This window comes from Miniopterus natalensis, chromosome 12 (assembly GCF_054644295.1).
Source record: "Miniopterus natalensis isolate mMinNat1 chromosome 12, mMinNat1.hap1, whole genome shotgun sequence".
NCBI lineage: Eukaryota > Metazoa > Chordata > Mammalia > Chiroptera > Miniopteridae > Miniopterus > Miniopterus natalensis.
The window spans coordinates 35,104,231-35,130,339 of record NC_142092.1 but is presented as its reverse complement, the minus strand read 5'-3'; the positions used below and the strand labels follow the sequence as shown (position 1 = coordinate 35,130,339).

Genomic DNA, 26,109 nt, shown 5'->3' with positions numbered 1-26,109 from the left:
CTGTCCATGGCTTCTCTTCATCATGTACTCCACTATGAATTCAGAGGGGACTACATCACATGGCTATACAGGGACATTAAGTGATAAAGAATCTGAAAGAAGGGTATTTACTTATTTCTTGCTTTTAGGAGTACTATTGCTCCACACCTCCCATCTACTCATCCATCTTCTTCACTGGGAATCAACAGCATGTGATAGAAAGATAAATTATTGGTATCCAATAGCTATATGACAATAACTTATAATCAGAACACTCCAAAGAGTAAAATTTTAGGACTTGAAAATATGTAGTTTTAAACTTTCAATTCCAGCAGAATGACTAATAAAGTAGCCTTTTAAAAATCATCTTGTAACAAACAACAAAAATTGATAGATAAAAGACTAAAACATTTTCATAAATGCATTTATGAGTTAACATGAAAGAAAGGAATTCTGGTCAAAATCCCAAGTAGGAACCCAGGAGTGAAAAAATGAAGTGGGTTTTCACTCTAAGGGCATTTGGCAAACCAGGTAATCTTGTGCATTCATTTTCATCATCTCACAGGAAAGGGGTGTTGCAGACACAGCCCAGAGCTACAAAGGTTGACAGTCTAGTAGAAACCATCCCCAAAAGGTGATATACCCTCAGTGTACGGGCAAACTAGAAATACTCCATCACCATCATCACCTCACTGGGAGCAAGGTAAAATGCCTGTCTTCAACTATGGCTTGAACTGTGAAACAAAAACAAAACCTCTCCCAAGACTTATTAACAAGTCAGTCTCAAACAAAGATGCATCTTGAAGTTAAATGACATACCTGAGGTTCAAAAAACCCTCAAACTGAGAATTCTGTATATTGTGACCCTGGATTCAAAGTGTCCAATGGTTTGTGACAGAAGTTAATAAATAAAAATCTATCTGTATCCTCAAAGAATTAACTTGTTCAAAAATAAAGGAGCATCTCACTGACTCATGGCAAAACACACACATATATCCCCCCCAAAGCATCAAAAATAAGAAAGAGCAGGTATAAAAGAAAGTAGAATCATATTGGAATTAATGGACTCCAAAATAAAATACACAGGTTTACTATATTTTATGAAAAGATTGAAAATATAAGTAAACAAGAAGATCTGAAAACAACAAACCCAAAGAGAAATGGACCCAGAATGTCACAAAGTGACATAAGAAGAAGAAAATTATGAAGGATGTTAAGAGACATGGATGACTGAATAAGAAAAGGTAACATATGTTTAATAAGAGTTCTAGATGTGAGGGAGACAGAATGGGTCATAGGCAATATTTCAGGATTTAATAAATAGATGAATTTTCCGAATCATAGACTGAAGCAGCTCATTAAATCCCAAACAAAATAAAAAATAAACCCACACCTAAATATATAATGTAAAACTATAAAACACCAAAACCAGATATAATTTCAAAAGCTTCTTGACAAAAAGAGAATTACTATCAAAGAACTGATTAGGTTCACATCAAAGGACAGTAAAATTATACTTTGCATGTGCTGAGAAAGAACCCATCAATGTAAATTTTATATCTAGCAAACACAGCTTTCAAGATAGAGCAAAATAACACTATTTTCAGACAAAAACTAAGTGTTCCACTAGAAGACCCTCATTAAAGGAAACTTTAAAGAATGTCCTCTAGCAGAAAGAGATCCCAAAGGGAAGAACAAAAATGCAATGAAAAGCAAGGTAAAGAGAAATGTGTGGGGTGATTCTAAACAAACATAGACAATATAAACTAATAATAGTTATCTCTTTGAAGGGTTTAATAAATAAGACAGAATTAAAATAGCATATAAGTTCACAGAAAATGTTATTAAAATAAAAGTACTTCACAGTCTTATTCAGTAGGAAGATAAAGATATTTAATTAATGATAGACTTTAATTAAAGTATTTCTGTTAAGGGACTTCCAGTCAAGATGGCAGAGTAGACAAAAGCTGTGCTCACTTCCTCCCATGACCACATCAAAATTAACAAACAACCATCATTGAAAACAGCCTGAAAACTGGCTGAACAGAAGTCTGATAATGAAGGATATAAAGAAGATGACACAAAGAGAGGAGGGATGGAGACATGGAATGGGCAGGTCCCAGGCCCATGGTGTGGCAATTAATTATCAGGAGGGATATCTTGGCTGCAGAGGTTCCCCCTGAGGAGCACATAGGGTCCCAGTTCCACACTCAGGTCCCCAGCCTGGGGCACCAGTGCCAGGAAAAGAAGTCCCCATAACAGCTAGCTTGAAAACCTGCATGGATTGCATCTCAGTGAGACAGAGGTCTACTGGAGTCCCAGGCCTTCCTCTTGAGGGGCCTGAGAATGGACTTGCTCTCTCACAGACTTGCTCTGCACTCCAGTGCAGGAGCAGCAGCTTGAAGAGCACCAGGGACATAAGGGGAGAAACAAAATTGACTGGCTTCAGGGTAAGGGCTGGGGGTGGGGGTGAGGGCATCTCTTTCCTGGGATGTAAGTGCTGGCAGGCGCCATTTACTCCTTTTTGACCCCTTCCCCACCTAGCCAGCAAGCACAGGGAGGTGCCAAATCTGTGATCTCCTTTAACCTGGTTTAACACCGGTTTCCCTGCCTGGTGTCCCCTAAGACCACGCCCAACTCAAACACAGGCCCAAGCCACTTCCAACAGCTTTTCTACCCAAGTAGCAGACCTTGACTAGTGCTAAAGACTTTCCTAATATCTCTCAAAGGCCCCAAAACCCCAAACAGGCAGCACCTGGTCTCAACTTAACTCCCACCAGGTAACCAAAACACTGGAATAGCTGTGGCCTGTATTTGCCTGGAACATAGCTTCTACTAGAAACAGCTGGCTTCAGCACACATGGTGGTGCCTACCAAAGGGTCCCAAGCATGGCACTAGTGGCAGCCGGTTTGGTGGCAGCATAGTTTCTCCCAAGTGCCTCCAAGACCAGAACACGTGGCAACTAACCACAGATTACTTTGTAGCTCCCACTAGGCAACCCCAAGCCAGGCACAAAAGACAGCTGACCAAAGCCTATACCAAACCCCCTCCCAAGAGCCTCTAGAACCAACAAACCCAGTGGCTGGCTTCACACAACACCAGAGCACATCCAACAAGCTCCATAAACAACACCTGAAGGGTGGATTCAGCTGGCACCAGAAGCCCACTAAAGCAACTCCCACTCCACTGGGTCAACCCCCACACAACAGCTTGTCTATTATAGTCATGGAGAACCCTCATAGCCAGTCAACATGAAGGTCAATCCCACCCACTGATGTGCCAACAGCAATCAAGGCTCAACTACAACAGGAAGGCACACATAACTACACAAAGGATACTCCTGGAGCAACGAGCTCAGATGAACTGGGAGACTGTGCCTCTGGACTTCATAGGACACCTACAACATAAGGCCACTCTGCCAAGACTAGATGTAGATCTACCTAATACATACAAACACAGGGAGTCAGCCAAAATGAGGAGACAAAGAAACATATCCCAGATGAAAGAACAGGACAAAACTCCAGAAAGAGAACTAAATGAAATGGAAACAAGCAATCTACCCGATAGAGTTAAAAAAACAAGAACTGGTTATAAGGATGCTCAATAAGCTTAGGGGAAGAAAAGATGAACACAGTGAGAACCTCAACAAAGATACAGAAGCCATTAAGAATACATTAGGGGGAATCAACAGCAGATTAGATGAAGCAGAGGACTGAGTCAGGGATCTGAAAGACAAGGTAGCAGAAAACACCTAACCAGAACAGCAAAAAGATAAAATAATTTTTAAAAATGAGGACAGTTTAAAGGACCTCTGGGATATCAAATGTAAACAGCATTCACATCAGAGGAGAACCAGAAGGAGATAAGTGAGAGCAAGGGATTGATAACCTATTTGAACAAATAACGATGGAAAACTTCCCTAACCTGGCAAAGGAAACAGACGTACAGGTCCAGGAATCAGAGAGTCCCAAACAAGAAGAACCCAACTTAGAAGTCCACACCAAGACACACAATTAAAATCCCCCAAATTGAAGACAATCTTAAAACTATCATGAGAAGTTAGTTATATATAAGGGAGCTCACGTAAGACTATCAAATGATTTTTTTTTAAAAATTTACCATCTTAAACATTTAAAAAAAATATTTCTTTATTCGTTTGAGAGAAAGGAAGGGAGAGGGAAAGAGAGAGAGAGACAGAAACATCAATGCTGAGAGAGTCATTGATCAGCTGCCTCCTGCACATCCCCTACTGGGGACTGAGCCTGCAACCCAGGCATATGCCTTGACCAGGTATTGAACCTCGACCTCCTGGATCATAGGTTGATGCTCAACAGTTGAGCCACACTCAGTTGATTTTTCAACAGACACTGTAGGATAGAAGGGAGTGACATGAAATATTCAAAGTGATAAAAAGGTAAGACCTACAACCAAGATTACTCCACTCAGCAAAGATATCACTGAAATTGAAGGAAAGATAAAATTATTCCAAGAAAAAGAAAAACAGAGTTCATTACCACTAAATCAGTAATCAAAAAACTCCAACAACAAAAGAAAAGCCCTGAACCAGATGGCTCTCAGGTGAATTTTACCAAATATTCAAAGAAGAATGAATATCTATCTATCCTTCTCAAACAATTCCAAAAATTTGATGAGAAGGGAAGGCTCCCAAACTCATTTTACACGGCCAGCGTTACCGTGATACCAAAACCAGACAAAGACACTACAAAAAAAGAAAAGTACAGGTCAATATCCCTGACGAACAAAGATATAAAAATCCATAACAAAATATCAGCAAACTGAATTCAGCAATAGATTAAAAAGATCATACACCATGGTCAGTAAAATTTATTCCCTGGATGCAAGGCTGGATCAGTATCTGCAATTCAATTTTAATGTGATACACATAAATAAAATGAATAAAAATAAGTTGATTATAACAATAAATGGAAAAAAGCATTTGACAAAATCCTACATAGATTTATAAAAACTTTCAGCAAAATGGAAATAGCAGGAACATACCTTAACATAATAAAGGCCATATATGACAAATACACAGCTAACATCAGAAGTCAACCCTGTTGGCACCTTGATCTTGGACTCGAACCTCCAGAATTGAGAGAAAATAAATTTCTGTTATTTGAACCACTCTGTGGTCCTGTGGCAGCCCTAGCCAATTAATACACAGGATGAATTTTGAATGTGTTGCAGTCTAACCACAAGACCTGGCACAAAGCCTGTGTATGGGTACATATGTGAGTAAATCCATACCTGACATACCATGCTCTGAATGTCTTGAATTGGTCATTTGGATGTGTGAGTGGGTAGGCTGACCTCCACTCTCCCTCATGAGTCTCTTCTCCAGCTCTTCCTACCACAACTTCACCTATCCTTAAGAATCTCAGGGATGGGAGTTCTTCTAAGTGGCATGAAGGTGGTGGCCAGGGCATGACCAACACACCAAGAGGACCTAGTAATGGAACAATTACAAGACCTGTGTAAGAGGCAGGAGGGAGTCTCATGAAGGCAGATTTCTCAGATGTTGTCCTGATGATATCACCAAGCCATAGAGAAGCCATGTAGGATCCAGCTCAGTGTGTGAAAAAAATCCTGACCTAGAGGATTCTTGGGTGAAGAAAAACATTTTAGCCTTTCCGAAGTACCCTTGGTTACCTCAAATTGGCCCAGATTTTCACGCTTGACATCATGTGACCACTCCTTTCTTTGGGTAAGGATGCCTGAGTTTATATTCATACACTATTTCTGAGCTTAACTACCAGGAAGCAGGGGCTATGCGGGAAGCTGAGACATGAGGGACCAGGGCTTTGTCTAGGGATGGGTTTCTTCCTGGGCCACTGAGGTGGCCATCACTCACAGTGGCTGAGTACAAACTTCTAGTTAAAAGTGGCCAGGCCCAGAGGGGCTCAAAGTATGTCCCAGGCTCCCCTGGCACTGACATCCACAGTGGGATACCTCTGAAGGCTGAAGTACCTAATTTCTCTGGCTTGCCAGAGAGTAATGGGCTTAGAGTCAGACAGGCCTGGCTGTGAATCTTGCTTTGTCACTCACTGGCTGAGAGGGCTAGAGCAAGTGACTTCAAATCTCTGAGCCACAACTTCTTCCTTTATAAAATGAGGATAATGATAACTATCTCAGTGTGGCTGCATGGACTAAGTGAAATAAATAGGCAAAGCATTTGACACATTTAAATAGTCTTAAAAATAATAGCTGCTATTATTTCATACACCTTGGTTCAACTCAATGCAATGCATGAATTTCTTTCCAAAAAGCATCAAATGTACATTTTCATTGTTAGTATTTGACCAAACTCTGATGATATGGTCCTGTATAGAACAGCACTGGGAAAATGGTCTAATGGTCATTTACTACTTGTAGTATTCCTGTAGAATGGCAAACAGAATTGTGCCTTTGTCCTCCTGGTACCTGGGAATCTCTGAATTGCTCAAGGCAATTGAGGCAGGGGGCAATGTCTCATGTTTAAAATGGATAAAACTGTGCTTTATTTCTCTCCCTTGTTAACACTGAGATAGGTAACACCAGATGAGGCAGCTACTGAAGGTCTCAGGGCACTGCAATGACCTCTCAATGAACCTTGATGATACCAAGGATGTCAGTGCTGAAAGGAATCCATGCACACTACTTGTGGAAAATCAGAAGCACAGGAGGTGAAAGGAATCCATGCACACCACTTGTGGGAAATCAGAAGCACAGGAGGTGAAAGGAATCCATGCACACTACTTGTGGGAAATCAGAAGCACAACACCATGCAGCCAGCGTCAAGGTATACAGAGACCTGAAAGACATTACCAAAGTTTCCTGGTGTGTGAAAAAATGAAAAGAAAATACAACAACGAAAACCAGCCCTGCTGGCAGCCAGACTATGATGTACTCAACTGAACAAAGACAATGCCCACAGAATAGAAACAATGTGCTACAAGGACCCTCCACATCCATCCATGTTTTAACAAGACAGAGAGGAGGCCACTTTGAAACCAAAAATGGGACTAAACATTTCCCTTTCCAACTAACAGGAGTGACTGCTGCTCCCATATTAATTCTGGGTCTAGACCCACTTTCATCTTCCTGCCTGCTAGATCATTATGGATAAAACTAAGCAATAATGAATTAATAATAAACTATCAAATTATAAAGAGACCTGATCATCAAATTGCCCACCCCCTCCTTTAACAGAATGCAATCCAGAACTGCCCCTGCTTCCCCAACCCTTTCTTAGTCTCGCCAGCACAAGCCCAGATCTTCTAAGAAGCACCTCTCAACTCCTAGCACTAGGATGCCCTGGGTTTCTCTAGAATATCTCCTCCCTTGTTGCAGTGAGCCCAATACACTTAACTTTCATTTAAAAATGTATTTGAGAGATGGAACTAGATACCGAGAGGGAAATTTTAACCTTGACTATTTCTGTTAGGGAAAACAGAAGACTGAAAATTAGTACAATAAATAACCATTTCAAGAAATTAGAAAAAGAAGAAACCAAATGTTTAAAGAATTATTAGTAAAGATGATAATAGAAATTAATGAAATAGAAAACAATTATATAAGACAGAAACAACAATTGAAAACGTTAATACATTGGAAAAGACTAGTAAAACTGACAAATCAACTTTTTCAAATAAAAAAATGAAAAGGGGAAATGCAACTACAGAAAACACATAATATAAATATGATACAACATTATATAATAGAAATATAATAAATGTACATAAGATGTTTTTAGGCCAATAAAATTAAAAACTTGGGAAAATAAAAATTTTTTTAGGAAAGTATAAATTACCACAATGATTCAATAGAAAAATTAATCCAATTACCATTAAATCATTAAAAATTTAAAAACAAACAACCGTAGACCCAGATGATTTTATCAATAAGTTTAACCAAGCATTCAAACAAATATTTCACAAACAAAATACAGATGTACAAACCCTAAATAAAATCGTAGAAAACCAAATCTAGCAATGCATCAAAAAAATTATGACCATTGCATTTAATCTAAGAATGCAAAACTGGGTGAACACCAGGAAATTAATTGAACAGAAGGGACTATCCCCAACCAAATAAATGGTATTTAATAAAATCATACAACAAGTATGTCATTTTATTCCAGCCACACTACCACTTTTCTGTTCCTCAGAAAAAAACTTAAAGCCACCTTAGATCTTTGCACAAACTATTCCCTCTGCCCAGAATACTCTAATTCCAGTTCTTCTCATGGTTGGTTCATTTTTATCATTCAGTTCTCAGCTTATAAATATTCTCAACAGGCCTTCCTAAACATTCAGTAAGAGTAAATAAAAGCACCATCTCCTCCAAACCTTGTCAAGGTCAATGATGACTAAATCTAAGCTTTGTCCTCACTTTACCTGACATATCAGCAGCATCAGAAGATTACTGGCCCCTCCTCACACCATTCAAAGCATTACATTCCAGATATCTTCTTTTGACTCACTCGCAAATTCTTCGCAGTATCCTTTTTCTAGTTTTTCCTATGTTCAGCCTCTAAATGCTGCAGTGCAACAGGGTTTAGTTCTTGGACTTCTTTCCTTCATCTGTATCTTCTCCTTTGGTGATTTCATCCATTCTACTGATAACTCCCCAAATATATGATCTTCAGCCCAGACTTTTCCAGTAACGACTATTGTATATATTCTAATTGCCCATTCAACATTTCTACCTCAATACTGACTAGGCACCTCAAACTTTACTCAGTGCTCTATTAATTCTGAAAAGCATTTGTTTTTGTTGTTGGTTTACATCTTAATGTTCCTGAAACTGGGATGTACATTTTAAACTCTCAATGCTATAGTTTAATCGAAACGTGCATTTTATAAGTGGTAGCATCTTAATTCAACATATAATTTACTCTAAAATGAACTACTGCTCTTACTCCAAAACCTCCTGTACAAGTTTCTTTACCTCAGTTAACAGAAACTTCACACTTAAGGATGCCAGATACTTCACAGTCCTTGATGCCTCTTTCTTCTACACCCTATATTCAATTTGTGAGCAAATCCCAAGCTATCTTCATCTCTCTTAGGGTTATTACCTTAGTTATTTAACTGATATCCTCGCCTTTGCCTCTGTTCTCTTACAGTCTATTTTTTACACAGCAACCTAAATACCACTCCTCTCCTCAAATCCTGGTGGCTTCACCTTATTCAAAACAAATGCGAAGGCATTACATTGGCCTACAAGGCCCTATAAGCTAGCTGGCTTCCTGATATTTTCAGACATTATCTTTTATTATTTTCCTGTTCACTGAAATCCAGTCACAATGGGTACCAGTGCAGAGTCTTAGCATTTGCAGATTCCTCTGCCCAAAATGCTGTTTCCCCAAATATCTCCATGCTTATTCCCTCATCTCCTTCAAGTCTTGGCTCAAATACTATTTTCTCAGTGAGAACTGTCCTGGTCATCCTATTTAATACTGTAAACTCCACTCTGGTAGTCCCTATCCTTCTTTCCTGCAATACTGTTCTACATGTACTTATCATCATCGAACATGATATATATTTGACCTATTTATTTTCCTGTCCTCCCCATGAGGGCAGAATACTGTAGTTCCCAATGTAAAGGTACTCAATAAATATTTGAAAAATGATTTCATAAATGCATACCAGAGATTATCCTATCCACCATTCCACTTGAGTACATGGCTAATTAATGCACTTATTCCATAACTATAACAGTTTCAATAACTATCAATGAACCGGTTTGTATTTGGTACTCTCAAGGCCAGGTGGACCCAAGTGGAACAAGTGACTATAATGCAACTATGCTGAGTTTGGGGAAAAGAAAACCTCCCTTTGGGTCAGACTTGGTAACAGGACTCTGGTTAATGGTCGCTGGTTAGATTATTAGAGCTAGTATTTTATCTCTTAAGATAACTAACAACACAACTGGGCCTTGGTGATTCATAGTAGAAAGTCAAGAGTGCTTAAGATCTGCAGCCAGCAATAGGATTTCAAAATTTAAATATTAATGCTCCCTCGGTATTTTATACATATAACTGGCTTAGTATATTTGTTTTAGTTTCAGTATCTAAGAAGCCATGTGATCAATCAACAGTCCCAAGGCTAACCTGGGAGTATCTCTGACAATTTTAAAAATTTAGATATAGTTCACATATCATATAATCCACCATTTTACAGCATACAATTCAACTTTCTTTTTTACTGTGGTAAAATATACACAATATAAAATTTATCATTTTAACCAATTTAAGGTATACAGTTGAAAGTATATAGCCCTCGCCAGGGTGGCTCAGTTGGTTGGGCATCATCCCATGCACCGAAAGGTTGCCAGTTCAGTTCCCGGTCAGGGCACATGCTGGGGTTTCAGGCTCTATCCCTGGTAGGGAGCATGCAGGAGGTAGCTGATTGAGATGTTTTGCTCTCACATCAATGTTTCTCCCCCCCCACTTTGTCTCTTTAAAAAAAAAAAAATCAATTAAAAATTTCCTTTTTAAAAAAGAATATGTCAATAATGGTTTCTAATATATTTACAAGGCTGTGCAAGTATCACCACCACGTAATTCCAGAATGTTTTCATCACCCTAAAAGGAGCCCATACCTATTATGAAGTCACTCCCCATTTCTCTCCTCCCCTCATACCCCAGCAACTAATCTATTTTGTCTCTATGGATTTGCCTATTCTGAACATTTTACATAAATGGAATTACAGACTACAGTCTCTTTGTGTCTGGCTTCTTTCACTAAGCATAATGTTTTCAGGTTCACAATGTTCTCAAGGTCCTGTAGAATCTAGCAGGACTGCATTCCTCTTTATGGCTAAATAACATGCCAATGTATGAATATATCAAATTTTGGTTAATGATGGACTTTTGAGTTGCTTATAATTTTTCACTTATTTAAACTAGGAAAGAGCTAATCTTGTGCAAATGAGTAAACATTCTCTAAAATAGTAACCAAATCAAAGAATATTGGTATTTAAAATCCCATTCTGGCAGATAGATACTGCCAAATAACATACATATACTGCTTACGCTCCCACAAACAGTGTATGACAAGATTAATTTCCCTATACCTTAATATTACTGAATTTTAGTTTTAAATTTTTCTAAGCAGAGAAGGAAGAAAAAATCTTTATTTTGATTTCCTTGATAACTAATGAGGTATAGCCTCTTTTCTGTTTAAAAAAATAGCCAATTACTTCATCTCAATTTGAGTAATTTATACCACACACCCAGCATTACAATAAATCAAATTCTCATATACTGTACATTTAACTCTGTCCCTATTTCCTCCATTCTGTTCCTCTAATTTTCATCCCAATACCACGCTATCAACGGTTTTATAGTATACTTTAGCATCAGGTACATAAACATCTAATTCATGATTTTACTTTTTCAAAATCTCCTTGGGCTTCCTGACACATTTATTCTTCCAGATGAACTTTAGAATCAACTTGTAAACTTACCTGTTGAGACTCCCACTGGGATTATATCAAATTTATATATTAATTTGGAAAGGACTAACATGTTAATAATAATGATATTAAATTTATGTTTCTAGGAGTATGTTTCAACATTTATTCAGGTCTTGGTTTTATATCCTTCAGTAAAATATTGCCATTATATTTTAATAAAGTAAGTATAATCCATTTTCTTTTTAGTTCCATGCGTACCTCTTTCTCATCTCTACATAAATAGAAGAATATATAACCATTTTTGAGTAAAAAGATCATTTCCTCATATCCTATATGATAGGCATAGCAGATAATCTTTAAGAGCTATTTCAGCTAAAACGTTCCATGACTTTCTATAAATACTCCAAAACACACACACACCACTTTCTAAAAATTATCTAGATGTGCACATTCAGGTGTAACAGACTAAAAGTATATACATCAAGATAGCCAACTGGTTTCATCGTTTTTGGGTGGGGTGGGGTGGGGTGGAGGAAGGACTCAAGTCTATTGGAGGCTTCCAACTTCTGGGGAAAGGTCTGGAAGATAAGTTGCCATTAATTTCAATTCTTTTATTTATTGAATTTATTGGGGTTACACTGGTTAATAAAATTGTGTAGGTTTAAGGTGTACAATTCTATAATATACATCACCTGAAAAGGTGAAGGGATTAAGAAAAAAAAACAAAAACAAACAAACAAAAACACCTCATAGACAGACAACACTATGGTCATTACCAGAGGGAAATGGGGGTGGGGAAGCAGGAGCAGGTAAACGGGGGATAAATGGTGGTGGAAAGAGATATGACTTGGTTTCATCTTGAATTCTAACTCTGATCCATCAGAAATGGCTGTCAAGAGTGATAAACTGATAACATCTAAGCTCGAGGAAAAAGAATACCATAATGAATTACCTATCTCTGTCACGAAGAAGCATATGGAAAATGGTGACTTAGGTGCTGAGTACTCGCCATACATGAGACTCACCAAATTATTAACAGTGGTTATTTCTAGAAGTAAAATTACATCAAGAAGGCCTTCATTTTCAACTTTATACACTTCTATATTTGCATTTTTTAACAAGCATTACTTTCAAAATTAGCACGCATGCGTGCACAAACACACACACAGATAGCTTATAACTTCCTTAATAATTTTTCCAAAAGAAAATTCTTACAATTTAGGTTTTACAGATGCATTAAAAAAACTCATGTGGATTATGTATTCTTGAAATATTTCCAATATTTATGTCATAATATATTATTCTTTTCTAAAGTTATCAGGAAAGCATAAACATAAACTAAGAAATTATAGGGGAAAAAGTGATTTCAGCACCACTAACACTTACAATTCAATTTCAACCATGCCTTTGGAACATCCTCTCTTCACAAAAAAGCCGACCTAAGAAAAACAACAACAAGTGAGCTCCGTGATGACATTCTCAGGTTAGGAGATTTAGAATATCATTATTATTTATCAGATCAAGATTTCATTCAAAAACTACTCTGTATGAAAGGCTTCGTCATTGTTTTTACCCACAAAAAGCAATAACAATGTTAGTTATCACTTATTGAACCTTTTATGTGCCAGATAGCCTCTTACAAAGTTCATAACAAAGCCAGTAAGTGGTACAGAGCAAGGATCTAAAACCCAGGTAATCTGGCTCCAGAGTCTGTGTTCTTAGCCACTATACCAAACACACTCTCACGAGAGAAGCAAGCCAGTGGGAAAACAGGTTCTATAGAATAATCACAGAGCTATACACCCAATCTCATTATCCTTGGAAACTTCAAAGAAGCTGCATAGATTATTATGAACAACCACTCCAACATACTTATCCTGTTATTAATCGGGGCATTGTCAACAAGTATTTTTTTTTAAAAAAAGAGCAATATACAGAGTAAATACAATGTAAGTAAGTGCAATTTACATAGACTATTTGAGCTAGTTTCTATACATATATGAGCATAAGCATGAAAACAGACCCTAGGCCTAAAAAAATCAAACTGGTTCTTAAATCAGGCTGTAAGACACCTTGCACATAATTATCTTTTTAAGAGTAGTAACAGCGGTGATGACAATTATAACCACAACTGAGTCCCAAAAAGAGAAAAAAAGCAAGCCTATTTGCCCTGGCCAGTATGGCTCAGTTGGTTGGAGCATTGTCCTGTGCACCCAAGGGTTGCAGGTTCGATTCCCAGTTGGGGTACACGTCTAGGTTGAAAGTTCAATTCCTGGTTGGGGGGACAGGGATTCAAGTATGGGAGGCAATCGATCGCTCTCCCTTCTCTTGCCCTCCCTCTTCCTCTCTCTCTAAAATCAATGGGAGCATATCCTCAAGTAAGGATTAAAAAAACAAAACAGTAATAAAGAAAGCCTGTTCTTATAACCAGAAAGTACAGCTTAATGATTAAGAGTACAGGCTTTAAACATATACTGTCCAAGTTTAAATCTTAACCATAGGTAAGTTATACAACCTTGCGAAAAGCAAAAACTTAACCTGTTTTAGTGTCTTTATAAACAGAAAATACAATGGCATTTTTGTAGGAGTGCCACCTGTTACTAGCTCACAGCAACTAAAATACTTGGTACCAATCAGAAGAAATAAAATCAGGAGGCAGTTTGTATTGTGAAGTATATATATGAATGATACCTAACATGCACGTGATAAATTTTCATATTGACATTTAAACATAAATACAACATTTAAAATACTTTTGCTGAGAAAGTGGGCAATTCCTAAGTACATCTGTGGATACAGAAAGGTCTGCCATCTTTTGTCAAAGAAACTGCATTCCACAGCCTCCTTAAAAACCCCTACCACTCAAGGATGAGAAATGTCTTCCCTAGGATGAAAATGTGTACGGTTGGTGAAAACTGTTACAGACCAGTCTATTTTTACTTACAGCCTTAGAGTACAATCCAGCAGACCATTACACAGAGATAAGGACTTAATAAATAATAACTAAAAAACTACACATTAATACTTATAAAATTCTGAATTGGTCATTGGAAGTTATCTACTCCAACCCCTTTATCTTTAAAATAAAGAAAACAGAGGTCCAAAAATTGACTAAGGTCACAAAGCTAATTATTAACAGTGGTATCTTTTCTACCTCCTAAACGCCTCTCTTATAACATTAAAAACAGGTATTTTGAATAGGTTTATTTATAATCTTAAGAAATATATGCCTCAATCTTGTAACCCTATATTAAATTTTAAGCCTGGCTAAGAAACTTGTAATATCATTTTGATACTGCAATATCTGCAATAATTTTAGAAAAATATAAAGAATCATTTCAAGTCTTAAGAATATTGTACAGTGGGGTAACAACTCAACTCAGACTTTCTTTTTAAAACATGTTCTTATGTGAAATATATACAAAACAGTATATATAAACTTCAGGTACTGTTTAAGAAATAAAACCACCATGTATCTACCACCAATTTAAAGAACTGAACATTGTAAGTGTATCTGACATTCCTTGTGAAACTTCCAAATGCATTCTTCTCTCCTCAACAAATGTAATCTTTAAGCTAATGCGATACTTTTGCTTTTCTTTAGTTTTCCTATATACATCTCTGAACATTAAATATATTGTTTTTGACCATTCTATAAATAAACTCATATTACATATATTCTTCTAAGATGGTGTTTTTCCTGAAAATTAGTGTTTTGAGATTTAATCAATTAGCTAAAGTTTATTTTCACTGTCAAATATTTCAATTTTGAGTATACTAGAATTTATTGTAAACAATACTTCTACAGATATTTCCATAATTTCACCTAGTATAAATGTGTAAGAGTTCACTAAGGTACCCAGGAACAGAAATTTTGAGTGACTAGGTATATGCAGCTAGCTCTAAGAGGCTGCACAAACTTATATTCCTACCAAGATTGCATCAGAGTACCCAGTGCTCAATATCCTCGTAAGCACATGGCACTGCCAGGATTTTTGTGCATCTGATGGATATACCATGCCATGGTGAATTTGCATTTCTCTGGTAATTAAAGAAGTTAAGAATCTTTTCATATACTTACTACCTGTCTGAGCTGCCTCTTCTGTGAGGCATCTGAGCATATCTTTTCCTCATTTTTCTTCTGAGTTGATACTGCTTTGCTTATAATATAGTCTAGATACCAATCAATCTTCTGTTATGTTATACACATTCTCCCAATTTGTGCCTTGCCTTTTTCTACATGGTATCAAAGATAAACAAAAATTTCTTCCCAATTTTATTTTGGTTGAATTTATCAGTGTTTTCCTTTTCTATCTCTATTTTTATTTTAAAAATTTTTCTTTAACCCAAAGTAAAAAGATATTCTCTTCTATTACTATTAACTTCTAAAAACTTTCTAGTCAATCACATTTATATATTCAATCCACTTTAAACTGACTTTTGTTAAAGTGTGAGGACAGGACTCAATTTCTTTTTTTCCTATCTGGATAGCCAGTTGTCTCAGTACTATTTATTCCTACTCATCTACAATGTCAGTTCTGTCATAAATCAAGACTCGACTTACCATGGTTTTATACCTGGGCTTTTCATTGTCACATCACAGGGGTCTATTTTATATTCCTACACCAATAGTACATGTCTTATTAAATTACTTTAACTTCCTATTAAGTCTTGATACCTGGTAGGACAAGTTTCCCAATTTTGTTCTATTTCTTTAGGAGTATCTAAGCTATTCTTTGGCCTTTTATTCTTCCATGTAAATTTTAGAAGTAGCTTGTAATTTGCTATAACAGTATTGGGACTTTGACTGGAATGACAATGGATATGCAGACCAATGTGAAGAACAAATATATTAGGTCTTCCTGCTCATTAATATAGTGGTTCTCTCCATTTAATCACACTTTTAAAGTTTTATTTATTTTATTTAATTTTTGATTGATTTTTTTTAAGAGAACCACTGATTTGTTGTTCCACTTATTTATGCACTCATTGGTTGATTCTTGTATGTGCCCACAATCTTGGTGTTTTGTGATGACTCTAACTAACTGAGCTACTAGGCCAGGGAAAACTTTAAATATGCAACTGATTTTTACTATATAATCTTATATCTAGCAATATGATAAAAATTCCATATTAATTCATCAGAAAGCTTATCTAGAGTTTCTTTTGTGATTTTTATGCAGGACACTCATATGACCTGTGAATGAGTTTTCTGTCTTTCCAACCTGTATCTTTTCCTTGTCAGTAGAACTTCCAGTACAATGTTGAAAAGCCATCATAGTAGGTAACCTTGACTTATTTCTGAATTTGCTATGCATTTTCATAGATATCTTTTATGAAATTAAGAAAGATCCCACCTATTCCTAATTTGCTAAGAATTTTTAAACCATAAACTACTGTGGAATTTAACTGAATACTTGTTCTCCATCTATTGAGAGGATTATGCAGTTTTTTATTTTTTATTGTTATATATGTCTTTACTGATTTCAGAGAGAGGAAGGGAGAGGGAGAGAGATAGACAGAAGCATCAATGATGAGTCACTGACTGGCTGCCTTCTGCACGCCCCCACTGGGGATCGAGCCTGCAACCTGGGCCCATGCCCTGACCAGGTATCCAACCTCGATCTCCTGGAACACAGGTTGATGCTAAACTGCTGAGCCACACCGGCTGGGCAGATCATGCAGATTTTTTAAAACATGATATATTTATTTTTTCTAACGCTCAATCAGTCGTCCATGTTTTAAATAAATTCAGTTTGGTCATGATATAGTATGCATTTTATGTATGAGACACAGCAGGCTAAAGTCTCTTTTTTTAAGATTTTTGCTTCTATATTCATGAGTGAGACAGGCTTGTAATTTTCTCATTCTTTCCCTGACTGATTTTGGTACTTAAGACTCATATTCTCTACGTAAAATAAGAAATTACTGCTGCTGAACTAATCCATAATTGCCCGATGTTCTGAGAAAAATGTAACAGCTGACTTATTTTTTCTAGTTTGAGTAAGTTTTGGTAATTTCTATAGTTGTAGAAACCTATATATTCACTTTAAAAATTTTTAAATGTATTGGAATAAAATTGTTCATAATATTCTCTTATTATCTTTTTATCTCTGGTGCATTCTGGTGATGCCTCAGTGGTAATTATCAGGGTAGTTCATGAATATTCTGGTTCTCCTTCAAGCCCATAATAGAATTGCATTGGCTCATTTTCTCTGATGCATGGTGTGACCTTCGACTTACTTTGTCTAATAGCATTTGGATGGAACAAATATGTGTCATTTTTTGGAAGAAATTTTAACAGCCAATTCCCTTCCCTGATGTGGCAATTATGGAAGCATGTATTGAAATTACTCCATTAGCCTAGGTACCTAAGTGACCACAAAGGGCCTACACCAGATAAGTAGTAACAGCAAGAATTAACCTTTCATATTTTCAAACCACTTACATTTGGGGGTTGTTTGGATCACAATGTAACACACCTTAACTATTACTTTTTTTCATTCCTTTATTTTTTGTTCTTTACCCACCCCTTCCACTTTATTTCCTCAGAAGTTACTGATTTCATTAGTCTTTTTGAAAGTAGTTTTTGGTTTTGTGGTACTTATTATATATCAGTTAATTCTTTTAATTTCTGTTCTATTTTTCAATTTCCATTAAGATTTTTTTCTTTGACCTGTGTATAACACAGAATTATTTGTTAATTCCAAACAAACAAACAAAAATTTAGTTATTTGGTTATTATTTCTCTCTTAATAGCACTGTGGTCAGAGAATACAGTCTGTGCGGTAAAAATTATTTGATATTTTTTATATTTGCTTTATGGTTCATTATATGGTTTATAAAAATGTCCTATTTGTGTTTAAAAAGAATGTATACTTTCCAATTGTTGAGTAGTGTTTATAACATGTCCATTAGTTCAAGTGTAGCTGTTGATCTTCTATACAGAGATACATTTTATTTTACTTTGCAGATATTGCTTTTTTTTTTTTTTTAACAAACTGAAGTTTTGTGGCAATGCTGTGTTGAGTAAGTCTATCAATGCCTAAAAGACTATGATTTGCTGAAGGCTCAGATGATGGTTAGGATTTTTTAGCAATAAAATATTTTTTGATTAAGGTATGTACATTGTTTTTTTAGACACACTTACTATACTACACTTACTATACTATTGCACACTTACTATACTACAGTTGGGGTACATGCAGGAGTCAATCCATCCATGTTTCTCTCCCCTGCCCCTTCCACTCTCCAAAAAGTCAATGGAAAGAATATCCTCAGGTGAGAATTAGTTCTGCTGATTTCGCTTTTATGTACTGGAGCTAGATTAGGTGAATTCAAATTAGGAATTGAACTTTTCATCAATATTTAATAACCAACGTTATCTCTAGAAGTATTTTACTTCAAAGTCTGTTTTGCTGCTATTAATTCAGCTGCACCTCCTTTCTTTTGTGTAACACTGGCCTGGTATGTTTTTATCCTCTTTCAACTTTCTATGCTTATCCCAGACACGCTTACTAGGATTACTAGGAGCCAGACAGAGCTGAACTTTGTTCTATTTATCTGCACTAACAGGCTTCTTCACTTAACAGTAACTTAGACCATTTCTATTACGATGATTACATTTGCATAATTTTTTATACCACCTTATTTTAAGATTTTTAATAACCTCGTTTTCTGTATTTGTTTCTGTTCCCTCCTCTATTCTGAAGATCTATCTGGATTGTTTGGGCAGTGGTGTTTCCTCCCCTCTCATTCGATTTCTTTACCTTTTTATTTGGAGGATTTTTGAATTTCAATTGTTTAGTGGTTTACTCTAGAAATTTTAACACGCATATTTAACTTAAATTCTGAAGTTAATTATCTTAACTGCCTCCCAACAGTACAAAGCCACAGAACATTTTAACTCTGATCACTTCCAGGACAACCATTAGTTTTATCTTTTTGATTTAAACTGTACAAATTAGACATTAGTATTATTTTATAGTTTCTATATAATTTCCTTACATGTTTATAATTTCTTTGCTCGCCATTTCTTCTTAAATCTCAGACTTTCCTTATGGCACCATATTCCTTCTTCTAAATTATATACTTTCAAAGTTTCTTTAGTGAGAAACTTTATTTTTCTTGGTCTCATCATTCTGAGAACATATTATCACTGTGTTTGATATTCTGTAATTCACTACAATGTGTCTACTTGTGTTATTTCTTTCATTTATACTGCTGCTTGAATTTGAGAATTCAAAATTCCAACATTTCTGGAAAATTCTTAATCATTCTTTCTTCAAACATTGCCTCTTCCTTAGTCTACATTCTCTCTCTTTGGAGATACTTTAAAAAATGGATTATCATCTTTTACCTATCATGCCTCAATCTTGATTTTTTCCTTTACTTCTATATTGCATTTAAGAAAATTTTTCAAGTATTTTACACATTCTTTTCTCAAATGTGTCTGCTTTGTTGTTTTACCCATCCATAAAGTTTTTCAATTAATATACTTTTAAGTTCTATTTGATTCTTTTTTCAAATTTACCTAATCTTTTTGTTACTTATTCCTTTGTTACTCTTGCAACCTTCTTTTATTTCCTTAAACTAAAATATTCCTAGTTTATACTGTCTATAAACTTTGTAGGTCTCATTGTGTAGTCTGCTATTTTTGTTAGCTCCTATTTTTGGTGATTCATTTCCTCCTATGTTTTGTGATTTTTAGTTATGAATTCATGAATTTCTTAGGCCTTTATGTTTGAATTCTTTTGAGGGCTGAACTGAAGTTATTTTTCTTATGAGGATTTGCATTTGCTTCTGCAATGTCTGAAGATATTACTAACTGGGACCACTCTAAACTAAAATTACAATTTATGATATTTAGAATAGGCCATACAGGTAATATGAATTCTGGCCCCAAACATGTGTTAAGGTTTACCATTAAGAATTCTTTGGAAGAGTTGCTTCTTTTCTCCACTATATTCAGAGTTAACAATGAGATAAGGAAGCCCACTGTCCCATTCTGACTTCTAGTTTTATCCTCTAGCCCTTCCCCACCCCTTCAGGGCCTCCTATCCCATGGAACTAATTCAAAGCCAGGCTTTAAGGTAGAGGATAAGCAAATACCCCTAGGGAAACAACTCCAGAGCTTGCTTAAGTTTTCAGACCCACACTATTTTGTTTCTGGGGTTGGTAAATTTACTTTACCTTTCCACAAGCCCAGCAATACATTAAAAAAAAAATTTTTTTTTTTACTCTAAGAATTTCAAGTATTATATACTTGGAGAATTCTCTCCATATATAGCCTAAAATACTTCTAGAAATGGAAATCTCTTCCCAGGTTCTCTACCTGCCAACTTCATTCTTTATATTCAATCACTACACTTTTGCTATATTCAAGAAACTGAAATGTAGAAATTGATTTCTTACTAAAGCAAGTCACCACTTTGAATTTTTTTAAAAAAGTACTTATGTTAACTCACCTTATCTGCCCGTCCCATGAAAGCAGGTTTGCCTGCTAATCCAAGGCAAATGGCACACACAATGCTGGACTTCCCCGTTCCATTAGCTCCAATAATCATATTCAAGTGGGGTCCAGGGCATACTTCACAGATATCATATGTTCTGAATTATAAAGAGGTGAAATTACTAAGCAGAGAAGAAGTGAAGAATATTTTCTTTACAAAAGCATTTTTTCTTGCTTATATTATCTACAAATTCACTCAAATTCCTTTAAAAGCTAGCTAATCTCACACATTTAATGTTATTGATAGATTGTTAATAAACTAGAGGGGAAGAAACCTATTAATGGAAAAAAATGAAAAAGCCTGTAATCTAAAGAACAATATATAAACGAACAAAAAGACTCAGATACAGAGAACAAACTGGCGGGGGTGGGGGGCGGGGGAGGCGGCTGGTGAGAGGGGTTAAAAGAATAAGTACAATTGGTAGTTACAGAAGAGTCCTGGGATATGAAGTTCAGCACAGGGAATAGAGTCAGTAATATTGTAATAATTACGTAATGGTGCCACATGGCACTTAAAATATCAGGACCCCTTTGTAAAGTGTATGATTGTCTAACCACTATGCTATACACCTGAAACCAATATAAAATAATACTGAATGTAACTGAAAAATAAAATTTAAAAACTAAAATAAAATCATTAGGAAAATAAGATTTCGTATGCCTGTTTCAACTATAATCCTAATGAATAAAGCAAAGTTTGATATTATTTATTCTCTTTTAAGAATTATAATACATGAAAGAATATATCAAAGCTACCATAGAACAAATTTTTAAAAATTTTATATAAGAGAAGCCATGGCTCATCTGAAATCTGGAGATTTTACATTTCGTTTGTCTTAAAGTAAAATGCTTAATAGAACTTTTCATATTCTAATATTTGAAACAATGCAATCAAGTTGTTTTTATTCTAATTAAAAAACTGAAAATATGTATCAACCTAATGGTTTCATTTTATTATTACTTTAAAAAAATTACATCCATTTTCCTTGAATATGCCATCAGAGATTCATCCAAGGATGTATAGTCCACATTCAAATAAAATTTATTTCTATGGGACGAAACAAGAATGCATTAACACCAAGTACTTCTGTAATATTCCCTTGTGCCAGAAAGCTGCATACTGTGCAGCACTCTACCTACAACAGCCTCTAATCCTTATTAGTGGCCAGGGACAGCTATGGCAAAATGTGAAGCAAACTCTGACTCAGATATTTTTCTAGCTTATCTTTGAATACCCTGAATTAAAACCCATAAATAATGCCATTTCCACAGAGTTTCAGTTAGTTGCTAACTAATTCCCCAAGAATAAATATTTTACTTGCTGCTAACTATAGGGTGGGGCAAAAGTAGGCTTACAGTTGTTTGTATGGAAAATAATACAATAATTAATAATAATACAAGAATAAACTGTTTTGCACACTCACAACTGTAAAACTATTTTGCCATACCCTGTATATAAATAATCAAACACACTTCAACTTTAATACTCAAAGAAATTAATAACTTCAAATGCCAAGTGGTAATAAAAAATAAAAACAGGTGGTAAAGGAGCAGTATTTTCTGGCAGGTTTCCAACCCCACATCTCTACACAGCATCTATCTACGTCATCTTTTCGGATCTTTGTACTGTTAGCAGCTGGGTCTTGAAGGAACCCTCTATAACAGTTAAAATAAAACTAGTTTGGGCCCAGCCGGGCATGGCTCAGCGGTTGAGTGTTGACCTGGGATCCAGGCGATCAGGGTTCGATTCCCGGTAGGGGCACATGCCCGGGTTGCGGGCTGCAGCCGATCAATGACTCTCTCATCATTGATGTTTCTATCTCTCTCTCTCCATCTCTTTTCCTCTCTCTGAAATCAATAAAGATATGCATTTAAAAAAAACACCAAAAACCAAAAAAAACCTAGTTTGGGAACTTCACACATCTGGAAAATTACCTGACTTGGAATTTCTTAATCCCAACACACAAGCCCCATTCTTTTAACACTTGAATATCCTCCTGTGAAATCTCTGTGCAACTCTTACTAAAAGAGTAATGCAACTGGTATTTAAGAAAACAATAAAAGCAATAGAAAAAAAGCATGAGAATTTCTGGCCTGTACAATATACATAAATACTATAAACAGGAAGGGTTGCAAAAAACAAAACAAGTCTTTGCATTTAAAATAATTAACTGTTCTGAGTCTACAATACAGTTATTGGGAATTCCTTTTTTTATGAGTTCCCCTAAAACAGCTATTGTCAAAGGTCCGCCCTCTTCTCAGACTATATACTTTCCCTGGTATCTTATGTACTCTCCATGGCCTCAGATAGCATCTACATGAAAGTCAGCCCTGATGACCTATAAATGAAATTACCACCTCACTAACTTTATTTGGAAGTCCCACAACAGCCACCTCAAACCCAACACATTCAAGACGAAACCCACCATCTTTGTCGTCCAAAACCACTCTTGCAATCTCTTAGTGAATGGTACCATCATTCAGAAACCTAGGCATTAGTTTCTAATTAACTTTATTCTACCATCTCCTTAACCTCTACTCACAACACCCCTCCAACAATCACCAAATCATGTTGGTAGACATGCAAATTTGGCGTCACTTGTTTAAAAAAATAAAGAAAAATATAGGATCCTTTATAATTTAGCTCTAGCTTCACCTTTTTCTACTATCTCTTTCCCTTCTTCTCTAATCAGACCTCTAAATTCTACCTATGATGAATTTTCTTCAGTTTTTTGACTATTTTAGGCTTCCTTCCTTTCTTCAAGCCTTTGCACATGCTGTTTCTACCTAGAAATCTCACCCTCCACCCCCAACCCCATTTGACTTGGTTCACTCAGAGGAATTCTTCCCTTGACCATTCTTTCCCAGGCCATTTTTCTCCAAGCTCACCTCTTACTTCATTCCTAAAACTGAAAAGTCCTTTCACTGTGAAAATAAGACCTCACCTCGCGCTACATTTTCCAGCCAGATTTTTCCTCCTCTTCACATTTAAGTTTACTCCCTCACACTCATTCATTCTTCTATGATCTGCAAGTTTTCTTCTTCCACTGCTTCATCAAAGGGTCAAAGATTTCCTAACTGCTAAATGCAGTGGGCTCTTTTTCAGTCCTGTTACCAGACTTCAGTGTAGCAGATATTTTTGAAACATTCCTTTTCCTCAGCTTTTTTTATAACACTCTCCCACGGTTCTTCTCTTACCTTCCTGAACAGCTCCTTTTCAGCTTATGAATTCCTCTTCCTCTCACCCTTAACTGCTGGCAATCCTCCAGGACTATACTTGGCCTTCCATTTCTCCTATTTATATTTCCTTTTGGGTAATCTCAACCATTTCTGCAACTTCAACAATCACCTATATGCATGACTCCCAAATCTCTCACCAGTTCACATTTTCCTATAAGCATGAGACACTGAAAATGTTAGATGCCCCACAGGAAACCTGAAGTCACAGGATCCAAAAGGCATTTTTTATTATTCTCCCCCACATTCCTCCCTGAACTGAGTAACACCATATCTGATCAATTAGCCAATGCTGCAGCTCTCCTTTACCCTCGTGTTTCACAATTAACCTGTGGCCAGATTCTGTCCAGTCTCTCTTCTTTCCACCCTTACAGCCCCCAGTGCTACTCCTAGGTTCAAATCCTGATCATCTCTTGCCTTCATATTGCAAAAGTCTTCTTGCCTCCAATCTTGAACCCTTTCTAATTCACCCCTTACACTTGCTTCCAGAGTAATATTAAACATTCCCTACATATAATATGCAACCTGGGTGTTTACAGAATGAAGCTGGAATTCTTCAGCCCAGTACCTAGAGACCCTCAAACAGTTGCCTACCTCTTCAGTGTCACCTTTGTTCACATATTCACTCATGTCCTATGCGCTACTAAAATACTGGATGCTTCCTAAATATAGCAAACTAATGCAGGCAGCTCCTTCCGTCTACAGTCCTCTTTCCTTCTTTTAAGACTTTTATAAACGTCCATACAAAGCCCTTTCTCACAGCTGTGGAAGACATTAATCACTTCATCCTTTGTGCCCCCATGGCATCCTGATATATACATTGTTATACACATTGGATGATCTCTCCTGACCTGGATTCAAAGAGTAATTCAGCTACTGATACGCTGTGTAAACATGGGCAAATTAACCTCTGTGAGCTTATCTCATCAATAGAGATACAGAGTTGTTGTGAGGAAAGAATGAGGACATTGTATAAATAAAGCACTTCTATTAACTGGCATGATAGGCCCTTGGGGAAAAAGAAGTTATTGCAATTGTTTCCCCAACACCACCCTGTACAAGCTTAAAATCCTGATCAAATGAACTGTAAGGCGCTAAACTCACACAGTACCTAGGTTAAAACATATTCCTAAATTCTAAACTGGTTATGATTATTAGTTGTCTGGAGGGAGAGAAAGGAACCAGGGAAGAAAAGCGGGATCTGTAAGGGTCCAGGGTCCGTGGGGAGGCCCCACAACGGAGAGTAAGGATTGATCTTCTTGGACCTCACAACCTCCATCCCGTTCAGCCTTCACCATCTTTGCCTACCTGGCAACTGCCACATCATCACTACCACCGTGATTTAACTGTTGCTTCCTGCGAGTCCCCAGGGCCCAGAGTTTTGTGAATTACAGGTTATCTCCCTCCTCTGCAGGCCGCCCCTTCCAGCGAGCAGAGGTCTAATCCCTACTCCGTCCACTGCCCGGCAAATGACGCCTTCAAAATGCGTTGGCAGAATCAAAACAACACAAAACAGAAACGCAGCACACAAGACACACACCTAGCACATCAATACACCCATCAATCTCCACAGCCCGCGAATATCCGTGGCGGTCAGCCAGCAGAAATTCACCGCCAGACCCCCAAGCCAGGCAGCCGCCCACCCCCCAGCCACCCACGCACGCGCACTCGGCGTGCGCCCCCGAGGCCCACTCGCCTTCCCCGCCGCCGCGGGGCCTCCGGCCACTCACAGGAAGTTCTCCATGGCGATGCGGACGATAGAGCCTTCCACAAAATGTCCGGACAACGGCAGAGGCGGCGCCGAACTCTTTTTCTTGCTCGGGACCTCCGACGAGGGATCTCTCGGGAGAGGTCTCTTGGAGGCCAGAGGGGTTGGAGTCGAGGTCTTCCTGCTCGAAGTCGCCATCCTGGCTTCCCCTCCGCCCCGCAGCGGCTTCCGTTCCCACCGACTGCACACCCG

The 26,109-nt window shown here is 37.0% G+C and overlaps 1 protein-coding gene across 2 annotated transcripts in view; it reads right to left on the bottom strand.

Moving 5' to 3' along the window:
* SMC5 (structural maintenance of chromosomes 5) overlaps positions 1 to 26,109 on the bottom strand; it is a 79,727-nt gene extending 53,618 nt beyond the window's left edge. Inside the window, exons 1-3 of one of the 2 annotated variants that reach the window (XM_016214246.2) lie at positions 25,880 to 26,109; positions 20,869 to 21,010; positions 12,788 to 12,840 (exon numbers count right to left, since the gene is read on the bottom strand). In XM_016214246.2, coding sequence (XP_016069732.2) covers positions 12,788 to 12,840; positions 20,869 to 21,010; positions 25,880 to 26,055 — 371 coding nt within the window. In that variant the 5' untranslated portion in view covers positions 26,056 to 26,109. The remainder of the gene's footprint in view (positions 1 to 12,787; positions 12,841 to 20,868; positions 21,011 to 25,879) is intronic. The other variant, XM_016214245.2, reaches the window with a different exon arrangement.